This window comes from Cololabis saira, chromosome 10, assembly GCF_033807715.1.
Source record: "Cololabis saira isolate AMF1-May2022 chromosome 10, fColSai1.1, whole genome shotgun sequence".
NCBI lineage: Eukaryota > Metazoa > Chordata > Actinopteri > Beloniformes > Belonidae > Cololabis > Cololabis saira.
In genome coordinates this window covers 27,689,149-27,706,639 of record NC_084596.1, presented here as the reverse complement: position 1 = coordinate 27,706,639, position 17,491 = coordinate 27,689,149, and the positions used below count along the sequence as shown (strand labels likewise).

Sequence of the window (17,491 nt, the reverse complement as noted above, 5' to 3'; positions counted from 1 at the left end):
TCATGCCTGAGCTGTGGAGCCGTGTGGGACTAACTGCACTTTATATTAATCTTACTATCTCTGATCCACAGGAAAGTTCACATCACCAGATCAACACTTGAGTGCCTAAACGGAGACTACGAGGTGGAGCCTGGAAATGGTCACGAAAGGAACCCCTTTCTCCAAAAACATGAAATAGAAACCTTCTTTATTGTGCCATCTCACCGACGGAAGGTATCATATGTTGAACAATGTATATGTGCGAGAATAAAACGTAAAAATTAGAGCAAAATATGATCTTTTTTCAATTAATTACATTGATCAACACCTGTATTTGGTTGTAATATATCTAGAAAGTATAATACACACCTCCGCAAACCATCTGCAGTATGTTAACTTATATCAATGGAGCTACAAAGAGGTCAAACTCTCCTATCCTCTTTTTTTATGGTTTTGACAGCAGGTTTTTCATGTTATGCAAGATAGGCTTGCATATTGGTTCCATGGCTCCTCATGTGAACCTCTGGGATTCCAGTTATTTATTTATTTGTTTGTTTTGCCTGATAAGCGACTTTGCTAATCCTCTTAATATAGCTGATGGTCCAGTTTTATGAAAGACACGGCTCAGGGACAGCTATGCCTGCTTGTGGACAGACCTCAAAAAGAGCACAGATGTTGCGGAGGACACACAATTTCCTCTTCCAGCCCTTCAACATATGCTTTATCTTCTTCACTCTTTTTTTTAAGAACTGCTTTGGAGCAGCAGAGTCCTAATATTATATAAATCGCCTTCATGGATTGACCTACCTCATTTTAACCACTTTCTATTCAAATTCTGCATGTGTGGCTGTTCATACTGTTCCATACCTGTACAGTTTATCATTGTATCACTGGGAATCATGATTTCACTCGTCTTCTCATTTCTTATCTGGTGACAGATATTCCCAGGGTTGATTCTTTCGGATATAAAGCCCGCCAAAAAGATGAAGTTCAAAACTGTGTGCTACTTGCTAGTGCAGCTCATGCACTGCAGGAAGATGTTCAAGGCTGAGATTCCCTTCTCCAATGTCATGAACTGCGAGGATGGTGATAAGGTATAAAACCCTGCTGTCTGTCTTTGTTTGTTTGTGCTGTGGTTTGCAAAAAGACAAATGATCCGGAGTTTCCTGCAATAGTGAAAATCCTTTTTAGGGGCTTCTTTGACTGAATTCGATTCCTGAATGTTCCTTAAAGTGAGTCAGTCTTCTTTTTCTTCTAAATACCAAAATTCCCATAACACACATTTAAATATATTACTTGGATTCTGTTTTGACAGCAAATCGTTACTCATTAAAGTTTTATGTGCTATACGTTGGACACTTATGGATTCTGTATTATTACAAAAAGTATGTCTTGGTGGAAAGATCAGTACAGTATATTGGCCCTAACAGAGACCAATTAATAATTTTTCGTCCATCATACTGTACGCTTTTGGCAGGCTAGCCATCTGTCAAAGAGCTTATTGACCTTGTGCGTATGTAAAGAAATTGTGTGGCCCGGCAGCCACACAGCCCTGCTTTCATGCTCCAGCTGTTTTAAGCACAGATTTGACATGAGTGCAGTATATGCATTTGTGATGCAGTTATCAGACTGTGGCTGCTCAAAAAAGGTTCATACCTAGCATATGGGGAGTTATTTCAATCATAAAAAAATAAATAAAACAACCAAAAAAAAATCACATAGTAGCTGATCTTGGGATTACTTTTTGTGCAAAAGGCAAATTTGTGCTAAATGAAAAAAGTCTGACAGTCTGCATCAGCTTTTTTCTTTTTCTTTTTTCTTTTTTGAGCTGGTAATTTTTCCAGTCAGACCACACACACTCGTGCCCACAGTGCAGAGACTGCATTCAATGCATGAAGGTGGTGAATGAACAGCATTTTTTAGTTCTATACAGTAAAGTACAACATGTGACATAAAAGGCAAGTTGCGATCTGCAGTCTGCTGTGTTGGAGCCTCATAAATAACCCACAACAAATGTCAGAGATGGGGGTAGAAAAAAAAGGAGTAAGGCAACACAGAAGATGGTAAGATAAACAGAAGCGCGGAAGGAAAGACGGAAGGATTATGATAAAGACAAGCTGGGAGGAGTGCAGAGGCAGACAGAGAAAACATGACCAGAGACAGAAAGACTGCTGACTACACTTAAACATGTTGATGAAGTTAAGTATGAAGGCAATGTTCTCATTTGAAAATATAATCAGCTGCCAGTGTTTATTGTTGACCGCGATTGACCCTTGCTCTTAATCTGATCGGACTTAAAAGAATATAGAATAAAGGGCACTATAGGGGTTGCCACCTTTCAGAAATAGAAATAAGGGACGCCCTGATTTCAGCAGCACAGGAGCCAAAAAAAAAGCCCCAAAACTTCTAAACTGAATAAAAATGTGTTTATTTTATATGAAAAAACGAAATGCTTTGATTTAAAGTTTAAAGTGCTTTAATAGCATTGAACTTGCATGACTGTACAGACAGCCAACCATGCTAGCAACTGAAATATCCTCCTATGCTACGTATGTCAATATCAGCCAAGATGTATAATATAGCCTACAGGTGAAGAATATGGTGTAAAAGTTAATTTATTTCAATAATTCAACTAGAATATGGTGTAAAAGTTAATTTATTTCAATAATTCAACTAGAATATGGTGTAAAGGTTCATTTATTTCAATAATTCAACTAGAATATGGTGTAAAAGTTAATTTATTTCAATAATTCAACTAGAATATGGTGTAAAGGTTCATTTATTTCAATAATTCAACAAGAATATGGTGTAAAAGTTAATGAAAATACGGTACAAATCGTGTCCCGTATTAGTTCAATACGGGACACAACATTTTTTTCTCAAATAAAGGACAATTCCGTATTTTACGGGACGGGTGGCAACCCTAGGGCACTAAAGTATCAACTGTGCTGTGAATATTGTTTTTTCACCCCGCCAGCGGAGGGCCATGCGAACGGCTCCACAGAAGCTGAGGAACCGCACCAACGCTAACCAGGCTAACTTGATCCAGAGTAGCCCCAGAACCCGGGTCAACCGCTACATCGGACGCCTGATTGAGGCCCGCCAGACCGAGTCAGACACGGCAGACCTCAACTTCCTCACACTTATGTATAAGTGCTCTGAGCGCGAGCAGAGGGTGAGGCGTGCATGACACTGCACATGATCAGTTAGATGTCAGTGATCAAATATGATCATGTTCTGTATTTTGCCACTCAATCCCGTCTGGTGTCTGGCATCAGTACCACCAGGTTCCTGATGAGAACTTCACCAGTGCAGTGGTCCTTTCTCTCATCCTAGCTGCCTTGTTTGGCCTTGTTTATCTTCTCATTATACCACAGTACGTAAAACTCATCTTATTCTCATTCCATTCTCATTGCTATTGTTCACCTTTAAATATTCACAGGTTATAATCGCTTCTGTTTTTGTTTTTTTCCACTTAGGGGCACAGTGGTACTTGTCCTACTCGTCTTCTGCATCTGTTTCCTAGTAGCTTGTATCATGTACCTGCATATTACTAGAGTACAGGTAAACCCACAAGCTCTTTTAGCATTTCTCACATTATATGAGGGAGGGTCCATTTTATCTCACTTATATTAAAGCAATAAAAAGGAGGTTTTTCACATGAAATGATCAGTTACAACTCCATTTCAAGGACTATTTGATTACTTTTAGGAAGTATTGTCTAACCCTTGCACTCTCCTACTTCTTAATTGATTTCATTTATTTTCCTCAAATGGTCTTTTATTGTATTGCTTGTATGGAATGTGCATTGTTTTCTTTTCTTTTTTGTTTTTAATTTTTGTTTTATTTCTCCTGTCAGTGTTTTCCAGGGTGCCTGACCATTCAGATTCGCACTGCTCTCTGTCTTCTCATAGTGCTCTTAATCTACGCTGTGGCCCAGGCCTGTGTGGTGAGTAAGGAGTCATACATTTATGCATGAAACACACTTTTTATTATTTCTAGACTAAACAGAATATGATGGTGGGATCTTTGCGCCACTGAATTGTATCTGTTGGCTGACATTTCCATTCTTAGATTTTTCAGTTTTCATATATTGCTCAGGATTAAATCCACAATCATGCTAATTATAATCCCCTCCATCACTTGTGTTGTTCATGAAGATGTTTTACTAATTATTGAGCATACGAAAGCAATTTAAGGCTGCATTAAAGCCAATCTATGTAGCAATACCACTTCTGACCACATGGGGCCAGCATATCACAATAAAGTTCATGTCATTTCCTGACATAAGACTCAACGAATAGCATTATGAGATGTGCCAAAATGTCCCCACTCATGAACACGGTATTGTCAGTGGGTCTTTTGTTATCACAGCAGATTTCTGTGCCCCCATGTGGTCAGAATTGGTATTGCTACATAGAGTGGTTTGATAAATAAATAAGGTGTGGGCACTTAAGACTGTAAAAATTGATAAATGAAAACTTCCAAAACATTTACACCCTATATGTAAGTTTAAAAAAGCAGAGATAAATATTTGAGTCTGTGTCCATGACATTTCGTAGATGATTAATATCATACACTCTTGTGGTGACACCACTTTATTCGATACACCTGCTGTAGCGTTACCACTTTATTAGGTACAATCACTGCTATGGGCACTTTAGAATCACCAATGAGGCCTACACACATGTTTTTCGGATTTGGAGAGTTCCTGGAGTAAAACTCATGCAAGCGCTTGTAAGACATGCAAACTCAACGCAGAAAGGCCCCTCCCAGGATTCGCTGTGTGGTAAGTCCGTGCTAACCACCAAGCCATGGCGCAGCCCAAAATGTTTTCCTTTCCACAATGTACGGATGTTTTCAGCAGATGACGCCTTGTGGGACATTTCACAATATGTAGGACTGATGGAGAGGGTTGATTTCCAATAGAAAGGTTCCTGGTTTGACCCACAGATCACGAGTCTAAGTGTACTTGAAGACATTTATCATAGACAAATTTGATGCCCTGCATTTGTCCCTAGACAATTGTAACTTTTTGTACAAAGCAAGTATAACGCAAATGTAATCTAAAGCAGTGAAGGTAATCATATCTCACTAAATAGACTGAGCATGAAAAAACCGAGCAAAGAGGATGGCTCTTTCAAAAGATTTGAGGAGGTTCAAAAGTCAGTGTGGGCATTTGAAGGGAGTTCGGAGATTTCATCATCTATGGTACATAATATCATTAAAAGATTTAGAGAACCCAGGGAAATCTCTGGTCACAAGGGACACAACATTATAGTTGAAATCTCTGCATGAGCTCAGGAACACTATCATGAAAACTTTATACAAACAAAATCCAGAAACACTCACATCGTCTCTGGGGCTTAGAATGAGGTTAAGTGGAAAACTGTACCGCGGCCCAAGGAATTATTTTGGGGAATTTATAAACACTATGTACTCTAGGCCAGACAGGAGAGGAACTGTCAGACGTGTTATCAGAAAATAATTTTAAAGCTAGCATCTGGTACTGGTGCATTAAGATTAAAAGATGTATTGAATTCTCTGTTCAGAATTCAATAGTGTCTTTGTACTTCATTGAATTAGGGGTTTAAGATTTGCAGATAATTGGTTTTCACATTTTCCACACTGTCCTGACTGGTTTTTGGTTGTTTTATATCTGAATGAATGAATTTGTATGGGCTTGTTTCTTCCCTTTTGTCTCTGACAGGTGGGCTGCATGCCCTGGATGTGGGGTAGTGCCAACGCAAACAGTTCCATCATCATTATTGACGTGGACAGCGGCGCTAATCACACTATGGCAGAGCTGCCGTGTGACGGCGCCCGCTACGCCTTTCTGTCCTGCGTGGTGGGAACTCTCACCCTAGCACTTTTCCTGCGTGTCTCCTGGTTGCCAAAGATGGCGCTGATGCTTCTTTTGGGGGTGCTGTATGTCACTGTTCTGGAGCTCAGCGGTTTCCGGAAGAACGCAGGGTGAGATTCACTGCAAAACACGGTCCAGAACACACACAAACAAACATGTCTCACATGTCTGTCGTTTCCTGAAGTTGCATGACAACAATACTCCAATAATCCAGTTCGCCGTGCATCTACTCCATAATTCAGGCTTCTGAGGCAGCGATTGGTTTTGAATGTTGACAGTTTTGTGTTCTGATTTATTTTATCTTGAGGATTTAGTTGCCATTTGCATCACATGTGCTGAGATGTATCTGCGTGGAGGAGTCTTTTCTTGTCTCCAGCCCACACCTCTCTTTCGTTTTCCACTCTTTGAAGCAGCACACATGCTTATTAGTTCCAAATCAGAGGCCTGAAAGGACAATGTGGGCTGGATGATAAGACCATGTTCGCTCGGTACTGAGGGGCCCGGCCAACTGTGCTGCTGCAACACGTGAAAGTGAAAAATGATGATGAAATTGTTATGGTTGTTAGAATAAAGATTTCTTTTTGCAAAATATTTTTTTTGGATGCAGTTATGCTTGAGTGAGATTTTGTTTTTTTGAAAGTAAAACTTGACTCCTGATCTCTGTCAACACCGTGGGGGGTCCAGTCAACTCTCCTACGTAGTCCTCTGTGTGGTCTGCTCCAATGCTGTGTTTTGGTCTCTTCCACAGTGGGGGGTCCTTCCACATACGGGGCTATGAGCCCATCCTGTCTCTGTTGCTCTTTGTCAGTGCCCTGTCCCTCCACTCCAGGCAACTTGACCTCAAACTGCGCTTGGACTTCCTATGGGCTGTACAGGTCAGAAAGAGTGTACTGATGCATCTGTGCATGTGTGAACACTGTGACACTGCGACACTGTTGAAGGGTGTTAATCTCGCTCTTGTCATACAAGCTTTAACAAAAGTCCCAGAATGTTGCCTTTTCAGATTTGATATATTGGGTTATGTAAGGAGGATTTTATTATAGGCTTCCAGCAGTCTGTTCTTTGGCAATAACAGGGGTAAGAAGCTTGGTTTGGCCCTCTTTCACTTGGAACTAAGTGTTTCACATAGTGGGACGGATGTGTTGAAACTAATTTTTTGAACCATTTAACCCTTTAACTAGCAGCATCAGCTGTGAGATGCAAACCGTGTCTACTTATCAAACGAAACTGACAGCAATGAGGGAAATGAGGCTCAGAAATACTTTCTAGTGACCCCGTGTGGTGAAAATGTGGAAACAAGCCCTGGCACTCATTTGGACATTTTGTTTGCCATCAGGCGGAGGAGGAAAGAGATGGAATGGAGAAAGTAAAGCTGGACAATAGGAGGATCCTCTTCAATCTTCTGCCTGCACACGTGGCTCAGCACTTCTTAATGTCAAACCCCAGAAACATGGTGAGCCACGCTAATACACAGGCAGTAAGGCAGACAGACCAGCAGGTAGATAACAAGGCAGTAAACAACACATCACAAGAGGTCACCCTGGGAATTGTGTCTATAATGTTATGTTTTTTGTTGCTTTTTTCCCTTCAGGATCTGTACTATCAGTCCTATGCACAAGTTGGTGTCCTTTTCGCCTCCATTCCAAACTTTAATGATTTCTACATTGAGCTGGATGGTAACAACATGGGAGTTGAGTGCCTGAGACTGCTAAATGAGATCATTGCTGACTTTGATGAGGTGAGGACGTCGTCTTTTACGCTTTTCTCGACTTTTGGTAGGTTTAATGTGATTTAATATTGTTTATGCTGGGTGTTTAAGTGAATGTGTGTCCTGTAGCTCATGGACAAGGAGTGCTACAAAGAAATTGAGAAAATAAAAACTATTGGCAGCACATATATGGCAGCTGTGGGACTCGTGCCTACCATCGGTACCAAGGTGGGTTTTCTTTCTTTTTTTTTTGTCTTGTAAACAGATGAGGGGCCGCTTCATTTGTATGAACTAATGTCTATCTTTACATCTCTTCTTCAGGCCAAAAAATCAGTTTATGACCATCTGAGCACAATAGCAGACTACGCCATTGAAATGTTTGATGTTTTGGATGAAATCAACTACCAATCATACAATGAGTTTGTGTTGAGAGTGGGTAAGTCTAACCCTGGATTTAAATGAAGTGAATCATAATGTGATAAAAAATAACACACCGTCTCATCAATGGTCTCATTTGATCCTTTTGTGTACCTGCACAGGTATAAATGTAGGTCCGGTGGTTGCAGGCGTGATTGGGGCACGGCGACCTCAGTATGACATCTGGGGTAACACGGTCAACGTGGCCAGTCGGATGGACAGCACTGGCGTACCAGGGAAAATACAGGTAATCGACTACAGTTAGGGTTTAAAAGAGACCCCAACTAAGACAAATTGTAGGACTTTATACTCTCAAATGACCATTTCCCACTAAAATAAATCAGAAAAAGCAAGATAAATAACTCTGGGTCACGAACATCTTATGGATCAACGCTAACCTTTTGAATAAAGTTGTGATTTTTATCTGCCAGCAGTAAAGATGTTGAATCAGTGCAACACAATGGTGCTTTTGGTTGTAGTCTCAATTCAAAAAGAAACCAGGGAACCAAACAATTCCCAGCAGGGTTCTCCAATAACAGAGAAAGCATAGAGTGCATCACAGAGTCCCGCTACTATAAGTGCATTTACTTGATATCTTTACAAAAGAGCCTACTGACAATATTTTTAGCTAATTACATCCTAATTTTGTTTTAAGTGACATCATTAAATGGTAAATTCTGTCATTACTTTGTTTATTATTGCATTCACATGAGCAGAATAAGCTTCTTTTAACGCAATCACCAAGTGTCACTGAGTATCCCACAAAACCCTCGGACGCGACGGCCCCATTGTTTAAACTTAACACTGTTCTGAGCCATTTAAACCTCCAAAACCATAACAATCAAAGTTCAAACTAGGTCAAGTTCTTTGTGAGTTGCTTACAAAAATTAATAAATGAAACCTGAACTTAACAGTCCAGTGAGTCTCTGCACTAACAAGCATGAAACTGTCCTCAACGTGCCGCCCCCACCTCCACCCCTCCACGCCTCCACCCCCCGCCGCTCGCTGTGATATGTTTACCTCGATCAGCTGATGGCAGAAGGCAGCGCTACAGCAAACACTCTCCTCCACTCGCAGCGAAACACAGATGTTTCACAGACAACCGCCGCAGACTTTGGCCCACTTTCACCCCACCACCTCTCTGCTTTTCATCATGTTGGTGTACATTTCCAGTAAAGTCTTTAGAGCTGTTTTCACCACCTACGTCTGGCTTGGCATCAACCTGATGCTGAACAGAAGACATATTTCGTCTCAGCGCCAAGAAAGATGGCCTGTTGTCATCACGACACATAATGCATTGTGACCAAAACAACAATGGTGCAGTGCGATGACATGTCAAGACTTTTAAATATCACATCTGGATTGCCAGCCACGATGTTAATTTGATAATATCATATTAGTCAGTGTTCTTTTTAATCATATTTATGATGATGGCTGTGGTTACAGATGAGGCTCTGTGGCAGAAATTATATTTAAAGCAGTGAGGGCTGCCATGAACACATATTTCCTCCATTAGATAAAAAACTTTATGACAGCCTTCATGAGCGCAAATCATGGGAGTTATAAATTAGTAGATTCACATTTTCCATATTTTGCTTGACTAAAGTATTTATATTTTCTCTTTAATCTCTTTTATTGTTTGTTTTGTTGACATCTCAAAGCACTTAAATTCACACAGCACTTCTTGGTCTGCACGGCTTTTCTTTTAGTCTATAAATTGCTTTTCCCACTATCTTACACACACTCACACACCAACGAGGGCATTGGGGGCAGTGTGGGGTTTCGTATCTTGCTCAAGGACACTTCAACATGTGGACTGCAGAGACAGTCCACATACCGCCCAAGCCACTGCTGCCCCACTTGTGTAATTATTCACATATTTATCATAGCTTGGCACACAGAATTGAAACTGTGGTAAACAGACATCCATTTAAAGCTTAAACAAGCATCTTATGACACTGTAAAATGCAAGAGCTGCTTCTTGATCAATATTAATCTGAAGATGTGATTTCCCTACCTTTGTTGTCCAGGTAACTGAGGAGGTTTACCGGCTGCTGAACAGCAACTACGACCTAGTGTGTCGTGGCAAGATCAGTGTCAAAGGTAAAGGCGAGATGCTTACTTACTTTCTGGAGGGGAAGGTTCAGTGCATTGGGACTGTGACAACTTCATCGGTGATGCGTTCCGCCAGCCTGGCGCGTAGGATCCACTCCTGTGGTAAGACGAGCGTCCCGACCAATCTGGGCAGCGTCTCCTCCGCCGCTAGCCTGACTGCTCATGCCAGCATGGGCAGCAACATTCAGATGAACGCTGCCAACAGCAGCAACAGCCAAGTGACATGCCTGCCTTCGCCCTGTGTGCCCGCGCTGGGTGAGGAGGACGAAGAGGACGACATAGAGCTTACGCAGATTCAAATTCAGGCTGTGGCGGCTGTTGCAGATGTAGCAGTGTAGGATGGAGTGCAAAAAATAAATAAAGTAAAGCCTGCCTTGCAGCTAGAGAGCCTTGGCCTGAAGCCTGCAGGAGTCCGGGCTGTCCAGGCATTCCTAATAAATCCTGACCCGCTGACAAACCCAGGTTGGCTCATTCAGGATATGAACTTCCCAAGACATAAAACCATGATATGGACAATCATACTTGTTTTTAAAGATTTTTAATCGGTTGCTACTCTTCGGAAGCAAGAGATGTGGATTAACGAGACAGGCACCTGCAATCTTGAATGCTCTTTTAACATCTCTATATCAGATTATTAGATTTGTAGTGTTCTTGGGTTCATTCAGATCCAGGTCTAATGTGCATCTTTGTTTTATATGAAGTGCATATTCTGTGTATGAGGGATATAATACTGATTACGCTACTGCTTTTGCACTGTCTTTTGATCATGCCAAGGATATATTGCATTATTTACAGTGTAAAATGGTGTTGTTTCTCTTTGGTGTATGTAAGCATGCATGTGTGTACTTGTATGCGTGTGGGTGTGTCTGTATATGTGTGTATGTGTGTATGCATGCATGGTCAATTCTCAGTCATAATGAAACAGCACAAAATCCTTTTTTATACCTAGCACTCACTGGATAAAGTAGGCTTTTTATGATTCATATTTATAGTTCATATAGAAAAGGACTTTTTAAGAGTTGACAGCCATAGTAATGACACTTTTCGAAAGGAAACCAAAGTTCAGAGCTTTCCATAAATCTCGAGTTTTATTTCTTGTATTGCCTCAACGGACGAGGAGGAAAGTGTTTCCACAGACTGACAATATTTGGCCCATGTGACTCTTTCATACATCATCAGTTGACCTTAAGTGTCTTTTTGAACCTGGGGAAGACGAAATAAGGTTTCTTGAATACCCGATGTCCTGATATCACCCTGATTAACATCTGTTTACACATCAGTAGTGGCTGCTTTGATGGCAACGAGGCAATAAGGGTCAATAGGAGGAGCTAGTTTATGCCAAAAGTTAACTAGTCACAAAAAAAGTAAAGATAAACATTTGACAAACGACCAATACATCCCTCACCTTGGTCACAATATACACTTAGATGAAGCAGTTAAGGACAGCATTCATACAGAAAAAGAAAAGGGCACAAACTTGATCAAAAGTAAAGCCCTTCCAGAAATGCATGACCTTTAAATGCTCCACATTTTCTTGAGGCCACAGAGACGTTGGTGCCGTGTCTGGCTCCTGTGTTTTTTCGAGGCATTTACATAGCTGTACTACTGCTTTTCACTACATTAAAGCACCAGTATGAGTTTCTATATTTACAAAAAAAAAAAGACAAGAAAAGTAATAGCTTAAAAGATCAGATACCGTTTCAGAGCTACAACGCCGTTGAGATATCTTTTTAGCCGATACATTTATGAGAGGATAGACTTTTCACTTGATTTGCAAAGTGTAAATCCATCATGTTTCAAGTTGTTTGCCTTACTCAATAAGCTTACAGTGATTGCAACCTGCCTTTTTAGATTTGTTCACTTTGATATGCAGATTTTACTTTTTGTTTTTGTAAATAGTCAAAAGCTGTAAATTATGTTGTATCTTGTACAGTGTAAAGTTGGATTATTGAATATTTTATAATAAAGAAAATATTGGTGTATAAAACATTATAAACATGTGCTCATGAATGCGATGTAAAACAAGAAATATGGTTTGGAGTGTGAATCAATCTTTTTATAGATGTGTCAGAAATAATAAATGCCATTTTCTTCCAGAAATTCCATATTAACATTTTAAACCAATTTAATACAATAAAACTAAAAAATACAGAGGTCTATATGCAATTTTCCTTGTTAGGTCCAGTATATGCACTTTTTATTCTTCGCACTTGTTTAAATAGCTCTTAATAAAATAACTGTTTTCAGTCTATACAGTAAAACATGTTAAACATAACGGTTTAAAATGTCCGTCAGCCCACAGCCACATGAATGTGACTGTGCTCCAAACACTGAGCAGAGGCCAAAATTGTTTTCCAAATGGTGAACAGGAGTCTAGATAAAGTTCACTCAGTGTACCAGTTAAGTCAACAAACATGTGTCTTGTGCAACATTAGAGTTATTAGAGTTGTTATTGCTTTACAATGAAATGCAACTGGGTGGTCACCGATGATTTGTAGCCTGCACTATAGTTGATTTGTTTTGAGAGGTTTCTTATTTTACAGAATGTAGCTAAAAAGTGCAGCTGTTGTACCTTTCTTAGTTAAGCTCCCTGATTTGAGCCAAAGTTGACGTTATGCAAGAAAACAGAGCCAAAGTAAATGAAAGTCAACAAGTACCACTGACCCTGATGTCATCAGGGCCATGAAAGGGGTAATGACAGCTAAATTGGGTCAGTGCATTCATGTTTGTTTATACAGTATGTTAGGACACATTTCAATCAACATGTAAAATGAAATAAGTAAATTTAATTTGTTTAGCATACCCACTTTATCCTGTTCAGGGTCACGGGTATGTATCAGATCCCTGCTGTGTAGGGGGAAACGCTGTATACTCGAGGGCTCTAGTTTTCAGAGCTGAAGCCAATGAGGAACTAGGAAAAACTGCAGTTCATTGAATAACCACTAGGGGCTGGATCATCAAGGCCGTTTCCATTGATCCCCATCTTTACAGTAGTAAATTAATTATTTACAGCCTCCATCAATAAAAAGTTGTGTTCTCTGTAGCTAGCTGGCTATGGTTGATGTCTAGCTGTCATCGCTTTGCACTTCGCATTGTCTTGACTTCTTAGTTGTGAATAAGGACCGAAACCCTAACCATAGCAAGGTGTTGAGCATAGCTACAAAAATAATATATTTTTTGTTGCCGCGACTGGTTCTGGGTTAGACTGAAAGGGTACGCAGGTAGCAACTGCCTTCCCCCACAGCCAAAGGCTGCGATCTGGTAAATCACGCCAGCAGCTGCCAGAACAACTGGCTCCTCCAGCATATGGTGCTAATTAGCATCATAGGTTAATATGAGCTAAGCCAAGTGAAAATAGCTAAAGCCTGCAAGTTCCGCCCATTTGCCCATTTTTGGATTAACCAGCAGTTGGACAGAGTGAGCCTCGGCAAGATGGCAACCGACAGAGAAAATCAGGCTTCAAACTGACTCTCAGAAAACCTATGGAAGACGACAGGTGAGTTTGTCCAGTTGTCTATGGGTGTATCCTGCAGGCAGAGCCGCCGCAAGGGGTGTGCGAACCGTGCGACCGCACGGGGCCTCGCGCCCCAAGGGGCCTCGCGCTATGGGCCGTTTTTTTTTTGTTTTTTTTCAAAAAAAAATTTTTTCAATTTTTTTTTTTTTTTTTTTTTTCGTTTTTGTTTTTCGTTTTTTCCCTTATAGATATCAACAGACACGTTCCATTACAGACCTAAATGTGTACTAGTCTGTGCATATCAATAAATATATGTGCAATGATGCGCGTGTCTGTTGTTCAATACAACTGCGTCAGACACAAGCTGCTCTGATCCAGACGGTGGAGTTGGAACAAACTGCCACACAATGTCGAGAGAACGAGACAGATTCAGAAAATTTCCATCAGGGGATGAAAAAAGAAAAAAAAACTAAAGAAAATGGAAGAGTTTAATGCCTCTCTGAAAGGCACGTTTGATAAATTTGTTACAAAAATCACCGATCCGCCCGGGTCTCAAGCAGCCGTAGGGCCCCGCGTCGAGGCAAGCCCAGATGATGATGAGGCAGGGGAAGGTATCCAGTATTTTGCTAATTGGAGAGTTAAAATTGCGCATATAGACACTCAATCCGACCCGAAAAACCCAAAAATGTTGCGCGAGGGCCCCCCCCCCGCCATTTCGCACAGGGCCTCGCAAATCTCCCAGGCGGCTCTGCATGCAGGTCAGGCAAAGAGGAAACAAACCAATGTATAAACTGGCATAAATTCACCTAATATGCATGATTTCCGGTTACAAGAGGATTTACCTGGAGAAAAACCCCACAATTACAGTGAGAAGTACTATAAGTACGATATTTTTTATTTTTTGTATTTATTTATTGGTTTTCCTGTTTCATCAGTTTTCTTCTATTATTTTCTTCGCAGCCTTAAGTTCTCCTTCTCTGCCTTCCTTTAGCTCCCATTGTCTCCTTCGTTATTGACACCTGTGCCTCGTTTACTTGTCTTGATTGTGGCACCTGTTGTTTTCAGACCTGTGTGTGTATTTTTTTATATATATGTATATATAATACCTTGACATTGTCCTTTTATTTTTTCTTCTTCACAAAATAGTCTGTTCTTATATCTACTTTTTTCTTTTGCTTCTGTAGCTGCCTGATGTGACTTATTCTATTGATAAATTACACTGTTTATAACTTCTGCCTCCACTTCTTCAATTCTGTGAGGCTGCAGACTTTGATAGCACTTTTCTTTACCTCAGAAAAAAAGGCCACAAAAAAATCTAAAGTGGTCTTTTTAAGTAAAAAAAAAAAAAAAAAAAAAAAAGGAGGGACTTTAAATGCTTCCCTGAGTTTGGTCAATATTTCTAGTAAGGTGAATCAAAGCTGTCTGCAATCATCTTTCAAGAGGGTTGGCTGTGTTGTTTTGGTCTGTAGGGACACCCACAGAAATTTGTCAAAAGAATTTTGGGAGAACGTCTACTCCATCATCTCCACAAATGTTTGGATCAGAAGGTTATAAATGAACATCAGTCATGTGATCTGACACCTCTCCAGCTGCAAGGCACATGTTATGCATGGAGCTTGCGTGGCAGAGACAGGCACGGATAAGTCTCAAATACCAGTAATTTTGGAAGCTAAATCCACAGCATCTGTAAAACAACTGAAGATAAAGAGCAACTAGAGGACTAGTTCCAATCATGCCTCAAAATCTAAACTGGAAAAATGTTTGACTCCTCTTTACCATCAATGACATGCCAAAATTTTACTATGAAAAGGCTTAAGTGCCCGCACCTGATTGAAATAATTAATGATATACTATCAACTCTCACACAAGACACATGAGGATTTTCACCCAGACAGCTCAGTCGCTACATGGACAGTCAACAGGAAGATGTAAGCCTGACATACATAGCAATGTAAAAATCAGAATACTTGCTGTTAATTGGACCACATGTTGATTCTGTTTTGTGTTCTTATCTGACATGAATGCAAATGTTGGAAAATAAGGCTGTCAAGGCTTCAACCAAGAAGATAACACTACGGAAACAGAGGAGGAGAAGGTGAAGCGGAGGATTTTTCAATTCCACTGGATGTGACAGAAGAGCAAATAGAAGATGATGATGCTCCGATGAGGGTTCTGAGACCAGGAAGGCGCTCTTGTTCTTCCATCCTACAGGAGTTGAGTAGAATATCATCTAACAACCACCAGAAAGATAGGAAGAATTTCGCTGTGGCAGATCCGAGAATGAATGATACACACTACGGAAACAGAGGAGGAGAAGGTGAAGCGGAGGATTTTTCAATTCCACTGGATGTGACAGAAGAGCAAGTAGAAGATGAAGATGATGATGCTCGGCTGAGGATTCTGAGACCAGGAAGGCGCTCTCATTCTTCCATCCAACAGGAGTTGAGTAGAATATCATCTAATAACCACCAGAAAGATAGGAAGAATTTCTCTGTGGCAGATCCGAGAATGAATGCTACAGATCTGAGTGATGACGACACTCCACAACCAGTTTTGAAAGCTAAGAGGAAATCAGGAATTGGAAACCTGAAAATAAAAGTAGGAATTACCTTTCTCACATTTTTTTTTAAACATCTGACAATGCATATTTGTGATGGGAAAGTTATTGTGGTCTGTGTAAAATCTCCAAGATTAGGTGCAAAAAACTGACACCTGCACCATCAGTGAAGAGGAAAAGGCAAACCAAAAAGAAAAAGGTAGGATTTGTTATAGACTTGGTGCGAAAAGACATCAATTATTTCCTCTTTACTAATATTCTTTCAAAACTTTCCCAGATGGAGCCGTTACCTAAATGGCTAGTGGACCTGATGGTCAACATTGAAGAGGCAACGACTCATCAGCTGGTGGTGGAGTGACATCATCACAGGTGCTGCGAGCAGATTGTTAAACATGCGGGAAGCATAAAATTAACTCTTTTGCATTATCTGTAAATACTGTATGTATGCAGAAAGTACTTGCAGCTTAAATCTTTGTATTATCCAAATCAATACAATTCTGTTATACTTAATAAAGTTTGGTATCCTTCCTGAATACACTGACCGCTGTTGACCTTTTTGGTCTTGTTGTTTTAGCTTCCTTTTTTTTCACATGTGATTTAAAAAAAAAAAAAGTGAGCACTTATTGATGAACCTGTTTTTGAAATAATCTATGCATATATTTGCAAATCATTTTAATAAAAGACTGAAAATGGAAGAGATGCAAAACCATTGTTGCATCCGCAGAAGTGTTTTATTAGAATGTCATTTGAAGAGCAACGTATATAAAGCTGCAGGCTCCAGGTTGATTGACTGCCGGTCATATTTCCACTTGGACGTTTCCTGAAATGATCCGTCGTGACTCCCGGCTCTTCGCCTGTGCCAGCTGCCAATCAAAAGTCCACACATCTAATTCTACATAAATATTTCACTTTATATCATTTTACCTGATGTGGTATCAAAAAAAAAGTGTATGCAGCAGATGGGCAGAAGGTGGACTGTCAGGAGATACAGTATTCACTGGATGTGATTGAAAAGTGAAAATAAAGGTTTACTATATGATACTTACTGATACTTTTAAACACAGACATGTTCTGCCAAAGAATTAAAGTTTGAAACAAAGATGTGTGGAAACCCACTTTCATCTTATAATTGAAGCTCCACATGGGTATTACATCTATTAAAAGCCATGGTTCATATTCTTTTGCCAGTCGTATTTTACCATTCAAAATCATACATTAATTGTAAACTGACGTGAGTGTGAGCATGTGTGATTATTCTGTCTTGTTTGTCTGTGTTGCCCTTCGAAGACCTGCCCGATGTACAGTATGTCCTGCAGCATATCATCACAACATGCTGTTTTTCAAACAAACAAAACAGGAATGTTCAAGTCCATCATCACATCTATCCACGCGGATCAT

General features: G+C 40.2%; 1 protein-coding gene across 2 annotated transcripts in view; it reads left to right on the top strand.

Moving 5' to 3' along the window:
- The window catches only part of adcy1a (adenylate cyclase 1a), a 41,111-nt gene extending 29,057 nt beyond the window's left edge, over positions 1–12,054 (top strand). The window contains exons 7-20 of one of the 2 annotated variants that reach the window (XM_061732366.1): positions 72–213; positions 918–1,073; positions 2,957–3,154; positions 3,258–3,355; positions 3,459–3,543; positions 3,839–3,928; positions 5,690–5,952; positions 6,591–6,717; positions 7,179–7,295; positions 7,434–7,580; positions 7,680–7,778; positions 7,872–7,986; positions 8,090–8,214; positions 9,998–12,054. In XM_061732366.1, coding sequence (XP_061588350.1) covers positions 72–213; positions 918–1,073; positions 2,957–3,154; positions 3,258–3,355; positions 3,459–3,543; positions 3,839–3,928; positions 5,690–5,952; positions 6,591–6,717; positions 7,179–7,295; positions 7,434–7,580; positions 7,680–7,778; positions 7,872–7,986; positions 8,090–8,214; positions 9,998–10,420 — 2,185 coding nt within the window. In that variant the 3' untranslated portion in view covers positions 10,421–12,054. Of the gene's footprint in view, positions 1–71; positions 214–917; positions 1,074–2,956; positions 3,155–3,257; positions 3,356–3,458; positions 3,544–3,838; positions 3,929–5,689; positions 5,953–6,590; positions 6,718–7,178; positions 7,341–7,433; positions 7,581–7,679; positions 7,779–7,871; positions 7,987–8,089; positions 8,215–9,997 lie in introns of both variants that reach the window. The other variant, XM_061732365.1, reaches the window with a different exon arrangement.
- Positions 12,055–17,491: the final 5,437 nt, after the last annotated feature.